The sequence below is a fragment of the Prosopis cineraria genome, unplaced genomic scaffold (assembly GCF_029017545.1).
Source record: "Prosopis cineraria cultivar Desert tree isolate PC_DT_omini unplaced genomic scaffold, ASM2901754v1 PC10, whole genome shotgun sequence".
Taxonomy (NCBI): domain Eukaryota; kingdom Viridiplantae; phylum Streptophyta; class Magnoliopsida; order Fabales; family Fabaceae; genus Prosopis; species Prosopis cineraria.
The window spans coordinates 7,830,698-7,837,731 of record NW_026555341.1 but is presented as its reverse complement, the minus strand read 5'-3'; the positions used below and the strand labels follow the sequence as shown (position 1 = coordinate 7,837,731).

At 35.7% G+C, this 7,034-nt stretch overlaps 1 protein-coding gene across 1 annotated transcript; it reads left to right on the top strand.

Annotated features, from left to right (window-relative positions):
- Nucleotides 1-2,472: 2,472 nt before the first annotated feature.
- Nucleotides 2,473-6,463, top strand: LOC129322353 (probable polygalacturonase). Its single transcript, XM_054968677.1, has 5 exons — nucleotides 2,473-3,256; nucleotides 4,719-4,839; nucleotides 4,980-5,154; nucleotides 5,403-5,473; nucleotides 5,716-6,463. Exons 1-5 carry the CDS (start codon nucleotides 2,921-2,923, stop codon nucleotides 6,351-6,353), a joined length of 1,341 nt encoding a protein of 446 aa, XP_054824652.1. The 5' UTR covers nucleotides 2,473-2,920; the 3' UTR covers nucleotides 6,354-6,463.
- Nucleotides 6,464-7,034: the final 571 nt, after the last annotated feature.

Sequence of the window (7,034 nt, the reverse complement as noted above, 5' to 3'; positions counted from 1 at the left end):
TTTCTTAAAGGAATAAGTTGAAGTATAAGACATGGATCAGTTACCTATCAAGCATGCACATGAACTAACACATCAGGCTTCACGTTGTTTCAATGACACTCATCTCTTAAGAAGTTTATAGCTTCTTTTAGAATTTTTATTTTTGAAAATTGAAAAGCAATCACACGCAAGAAGTCATATTATTTTTGAGCATCTGTTAACCCTGTCACCATTATGATCAAACTCCCTTTTTCTTTCATTTTACTTCATCAATGTCTTGTCTTGTAAATTTCCTTGACTTCCAGAGCAGTATGGGCGAGTAAGATTCCTCAATCAAGGAAGAAGCACTGAGGAAAGCCAGTTTCATATCAGAGTTTGTATTAGTTGCACATAGGAGGCTAGTCTAGTGACTTTCAACGAAGTATCAGGGACAAACGCCCAAGCGAACCCTACTCTTTTCCAAGTCTGCATTAAACTTTGCTGAAAATATTATATGATTTTGACGATGGGCCATGGCTTTTGGCGCTCAAAATTGTTCCTTATAATGAATATCTCGTGGCAATGAACTCCTTGATTCTTTTTTTCTTTTTAGGGGCCAAATTTGGGTCCTTTTGTTTTTGCCCTAGGCCATTCATTTGTTGCTGAATGTCAAGATAATGACTGTTAGCTAGCAAAACAAAAATGATTCGTCAATGCTAGCAACAAATATTTTTTTTCCTCTACAAGAAGGGAAGCATTTTTTTTCTTTTGTCATAGGGAATGAAAAGATTTTTAAAGCTCAGCAGAAATTGCAAAAAATAAATAAGACAGCCCAAACAAAGAGGCCCATAGGCTTCCCTGTTGACAACTAACTAAGGCCCTGTTTGGTAATTTGAAATCATAGAGAAAGAAATGAAATTAGGCATGGAATCTGTTAACATGTGTGTTTGGTATGCAATAATTATGATTCTTTGAAATTTGGATTCAAGGAAATTTGGCAGAATCTAATTCCATCACATGCATCATAGAATCCGATTTCATGGTTCCCTTTCTCCAGTTTGCCCCTTCTCTCTCCTTCAATATAATTTTTTTAATTTTAAAAAGGACACTTTAGTCTTTTCTTATTTTAAGTACTTATATTTTATTAAAATTATATCAGGATTCCATCATCATACCAAACACACTTTTAAATCCAATTCTATTCCAATTTCAATTCTGATTCCGATTTCGATTTCATTAAAAACTCTTCCATCATACCAAATATGGCCACTCCTAACACTATGCAAGAATATCTGCTAACAATCTCCAGATGCATTAAAAATATGATAAAATAGTAGGCCCAATCTCCACCATTCATTTTATTTTATTAAATAAATTTATTTTAATTATAAATTTGATAAATGGTGGGGATTGAGAAAGGAAGAGAAAAGGTGATAAAAGAAAGGGAGGATCCCTTTTCCCCATTTTAAAACCCCCAGAAAGAAAATAAGTATGGCAATGAGTTACTGTCTTGGTATACATGAACGAAGGCTGGACAGGCGTTATCAACCTGGAGAAAAGCTCTCTAGGTTATATTTTTACACAAAGGAGTTTTTTAATGATGATATGTATAATTTTGAGATAAGGAAGGAAGCAAATATAAGAAGGATTTCGTGTTTTTAAATAAAACATGGAAATATTCAGTTATGTACCAAAAAACTATTATTATATTATGATATAGATATCATAAATAATTAAATACCATTTTAAAAATTTACCTACTTTTTTGGATCGCAAAAATTTCTCCCTTATCAATTGCTAAAAAAAGAGGACAAAAGTAATTAATAAATATGGATTTGAAAATTTTCCATGCAGATTTTTGCAAGTCGGCGTCAATGATTTATTGACAACTCAAAGACGTGAGTCAGTGTCGGAGGATTACACTAATACGCTCCCTTTTTTTTTTTGATAAACTAATACTCCACCATTTTTAAATACAAGAGAAATTATTATATTTATTTTTGTTTTTATTTGTAAATAAAATTAAAAATTTTTAAAAATATTTATTACATTTTTTCAAATTATTCCTTATAAAATTAATGTTTTTTTTCATTAAATAAATTTGTTTGATTATTTATAAGAATAATTTAGTTTAAATTTTTAAATTTCAAATATAATTATTATATTTAATCAATTTTTTAACTGTATAATTAATTATTTCCTGAAAATGGACAGAGTTGGAGTATATTCCCTCCAATTTTATTTATAAGTTATATTTTAAAAGATTTATTTAATCTCATTTATAAATTATGATGTATTTTTTTTTGATAACATTCAAAATATATTTTTAAAAGTACTCTTCATAAGAGAAACAAAATAATATGATATTATTTTTTAAATTTTTTACATTTTCATTTTTTATTTTTTTAATATTTATATTGATAAGGGTAACAAAAATAATTTATAAAGAGTGAAGGAATAAATATTAATATTAACATTAACTGTTTAAGCTCAGTAAGCTATGTTTAGTCTGCGACGCTCACTACTCACTTCCGGCTTGCAAGTCCCAATAGATAGCTGCTTCCTGGCTGTTGTACTCAGAATCTAATGCCCTGCCTGGCTCCCCCTGGTTTAGTCCCCAGTCTCCCTCGCTTTATGCTCTGAGTTCGTTTCTTATCATTATCTCTGTGCTTTCCCCAAGTTTCAATTAACTATCGCATCTTCCTTTTTGCATCTGTTTCGAATTTCCAGATCTTTACTCATCTCTCTTAGGAAACTTCTTTTCATACCCACTTTCCCTTGAAATCACCCGCACAAGGTTTACATTTCCATCAGTTGTTCCCCCCCATAACCGAATATTTATTCTCCTTCGCTCATTATCTTCCACAGATCTCTTTATTGCTATTCTTTCTTTCTGATTATCGTTCCTGAAAAACACTGATACTGAAGTTGAAACTCGAGAGTAAGATCTAATTTTTAAAAAATGCTTCGGTTCTTGCTCCTAATCTTCATTTGGTTTGCCGCCATTGTAAACTTGTTCCACTCTTCTGTGTTGGCTAAAGTGATAACCTGCTCGAATATAGTGCCCCGTAGGGTTCGACATGATAGGATTTCCATTACCGACTTTGGTGGTGTCGGTGATGGACGGACATTGAATACTAAGGCATTTCGAGCGGCCATATACCGGATTCAACACCTCAAGAGGCGAGGTGGCACGCTTCTTTTCATTCCTCCTGGAGTGTACTTAACTGGAAGCTTCAATCTCACTAGCCACATGACTCTTTATCTAGCCAGTGGTGCTGTTATCAAAGCCACACAGGTAAGCACAGATCAGCATTATGCTAGTATCTTTTATTTTTTAAGTCAATTTGAAACCGTTTTGATCAATCGAACAACCGCTAAATGGAAGTCGGCGATTTCCAGCTTGGGACGCTTTGTGCCAATTTCTTTGTTTATCTTTATATCTTAATTTTGGTTGGTTTAGATTAATAGATGATTTAAAAGTGTCCCTGATAAAGGGTCTCCATGATTTATGGTGGGTCCCTGGGTGAAAGGTGGAAAGTGAATATGGTGGGTCTCTGTCGGCGTGCCACCAAGTGCTGAACATCAATCGCTATAGCTGTAATTTGCAGGACAGCTGGATATCTGGCCAGTTAATGTTGCATTGTCATCTACTGTGATTCTGTGAAATTCAAGCGGCAATGGAACGTTGCTTTTATTCTTGTTTCTAAGAGATGGGGATTGGATATGAATATATGATTCATCTGTTGGATAAAGCATTAAAGGCAGATGCTCTAATGAGATATTACGTTTTAAAACTAGTGGTAGTTCTGAGTGTTAATAAGAGGAACATGGCTGCCAATCACCTTAAATGGTAGTTGATCAATCAATGATTTGATGATGCTGCTTATCGTCAAGGCTCAGGGCAGTCAACTCTTAAATTCGTTAGATTAGAAAGTTCCATGCATTGTGGACTTATTTTAGTTAATTCTGTTCTTGCCTGATACTGTGTTAACTTGTCATTGACTTTATTGATTTTTTTTTTTTGGTAAATAAAAGGCTACAAATAAGCCATGTTAAATGACAAGATGTATCATATTATCGTACAAAAGATTTCTACAATCAGGCAGTGGAGACTAAAAAATGACTTTATTGATTTGACACAACATAAAATAGACAATGTTCCATCTGGGTTTGGGCCCATAAAAATAAATACACAATGCTCAAATATCGCTTGTTTCTGCATATGAATCTCATGATAGGAATTGTCTCTTATACATTATTAGATGGAGGAATGAAGAGGCTCTAATAGGTAAACTTTTAAGGTAATGTTTGAATTAGTGAATTTAAATTTAAAATTTCACATTTTAAATTTTAAATTTTAAATTCATATAGTTCAAATTCTTACACGAATACATATACAAGTAAAGTCAAATTCATAAATTTTAAGTGCTCAAACTAGAGATTTGACTTGAATCCAAATTTATATGTATCTAAATATAGTATAAACATTTATCAAATGACCCATATTTGCTTGCCACTCTAGTGCACCATCGTATATTATTATGAGACTCATTTGCCATCTAATATTGAATACCCATGCTATGCTGCTCAAAGGTGATCTGCATTCTGCAGTGGATGCTGATAGTCCAATGGAACTCAAGATGCTTATTATTCAACTTTTATGTACTCCCCCCCATCTCCAAAATATATATATATATATATAAGAGAAAGTAATTCTTAGCTCATTGATAAATCTTCTTTCTTGCCTGATTCATTAGGATACAAAGCATTGGCCATTGATCCCACCATTGCCATCTTATGGAAGAGGAAGAGAGCGCCCTGGAGGAAGGTATATTAGCTTTATCCAAGGAGACGGGTTGCAAGATGTGGTAATCACCGGTGGGTATCAGATCTTTAATTATTCGTAGATGTATTCCACAGTATATACTACAGACCTGATTGATTGATTCCTTTTTCCTTACCAAACTTGACTTGTAACATCTCTCTCTTGGTCTCTGCTATACATCATATTTTCATAGGGGACAATGGGACGATTGATGGGCAAGGAGAGGTGTGGTGGAACATGTGGAGGCAGAGGACTCTTCAATACACCAGGCCAAGCCTTCTTGAATTTGTGAATTCCAGAGATATCATCATTTCGAATGTGATTTTTAAGAACTCTCCTTTTTGGAACATACATCCGGTTTATAGCAGGTACAGTTCACAGTGTCATACAGTCATGAGAGTTAAATATTTGTCCACTGACTACTTATTACTTGTTTTCATGCCTTTTTTTTCCCCTTGTGGTAATATTGTTTTACTACGAACGGAGGCAAATTTGTAGAGTTATTTGTTTTGAATCTGTCCACTTTTTGCTTGTCCGAAGCTTAAACTAAAAGGGTAGTGAATATGACGGTGAATGGACCTAAAATCTGACATTGAAACTTCTTCCCTCCTTGCAGTAATGTTGTCATTCGTTTTGTCACCATATTGGCTCCACATGACTCACCTAACACCGATGGAATTGATCCAGGTAAATATACTAGCCTTCTGTTATTTATTTCAATAAGTACAGTTGCGTACTGAAAATGATGAATAAGGTTAAGGAGTCTAATCTTACACTGGACAAATTGGTCCAGAAGAACCCTCTCTCTGTGGGAGATCCACAGACGTCTCACCCATCAACAACGTCTACATTACTGAGCTCCATAAAAGTGCCATGTGAGAAATCTCAGAATACTTCTATCCATTCATCCTTGCATATGATTTGTGCAGATTCAAGTTCGAATGTGTGCATAGAGGACTCATACATATCGTGCGGAGATGATGCTGTGGCTGTGAAGAGTGGGTGGGATGAATATGGGATTGCTTATGGTCGACCTAGCTCCGGTATCACCATCCGGCGGGTAACGGGATCATCCCCATTCTCTGGAATTGCAATTGGCAGTGAGGCCTCTGGCGGGGTGGAGAATGTACTTGCTGAACACATAAATCTTTTCAACACAGGAGTTGGTATCCACATAAAAACTAACAGTGGGAGGGGAGGAACTATAAGGAATATAACCTTCTCTCATGTGTACATAGAGGAGGCAAGGACTGGAATAAAGATTTCAGGTGATGTTGGAGATCACCCTGATGACAAATTCAACCCCAATGCTCTTCCTATAGTCAAGGATGTTACAGTTAATAATGTTTGGGGTGTGAAGGTTCGGCAGGCAGGCTTGATACGCGGAATTAAAAACTCCCCCTTCACCCAGATTTGTCTCTCTGATATCTATCTTCATGGTATCATGGGACCTAGATCTCCTCCATGGCAGTGTTCTGATGTTCTTGGAGCATCTCGTCAGGTAAGTCCGTCTCCATGTTCAGAGCTGGCCACCCAGCAACCTGGATCATGTGCTAATAACTTCTGACTTCACCCGGCATGTTCTTGATTAATTTTACATCAGACAATTAATATTTGTAATTGCTCATTGAACTATCATCAGGAAATGCAATGATCCGCTACCTGTTGTGTATGCAACTTTTGAAATGCGTATATCTGTCCGAGTCAAATGATTGGTTAGGTTTTTCATCATTTCTTGGATTAGTAGGTTTGGTGCACGACGCCTCTCGTATAAGCCGCGGCGGTAAAAAGAGAACGAATTAATCAAGCTATATATATATATATATATATATCATACAGAAAAGCATGTCTGGCTGTCCACCAGCAGGCAAAATACAAAAGCATGCTTCTACATCTCTGGCAGATGCGAACTTATTTACAGGATATAGAACTCCTTTCCCTAATATAACTAAATACAACAGAAGGTATCGAAATAAATAATGCTCGTGATCACTATCACTATGCATCCAGTGGCATAAAAATCAGAAGTGCTGCAGAAACTTGCGGATACTCTTCATCATGCTACCATCTTCATCATCTCTTTCATAAAACTGATCGTGGTGGTGATCGTGTTCGTGCACCCGCTCGTGATCGTGGTGGTGATCATGTTCGTGTTCGTGGTCATGGTGATGGTGATGAGGTCTCATCATTACCTCTTCACTCCTCTCCATTCCAGGTTCATCGGTCAAACTAGGTTCAAAGCGGCTAA

Excerpts from the sequence above, each read along its gene's own strand:
- LOC129322353 (XM_054968677.1), top strand. The coding sequence starts at position 2,921 with ATGCTTCGGTTCTTGCTCCTAATCTTCATTTGGTTTGCCGCCATTGTA. Across the intron at positions 5,155-5,402 it reads ATACATCCGGTTTATAGCAG|TAATGTTGTCATTCGTTTTG; the intron begins GTACAGTTCACA and ends CCCTCCTTGCAG. Across the intron at positions 5,474-5,715 it reads CACCGATGGAATTGATCCAG|ATTCAAGTTCGAATGTGTGC; the intron begins GTAAATATACTA and ends TGATTTGTGCAG.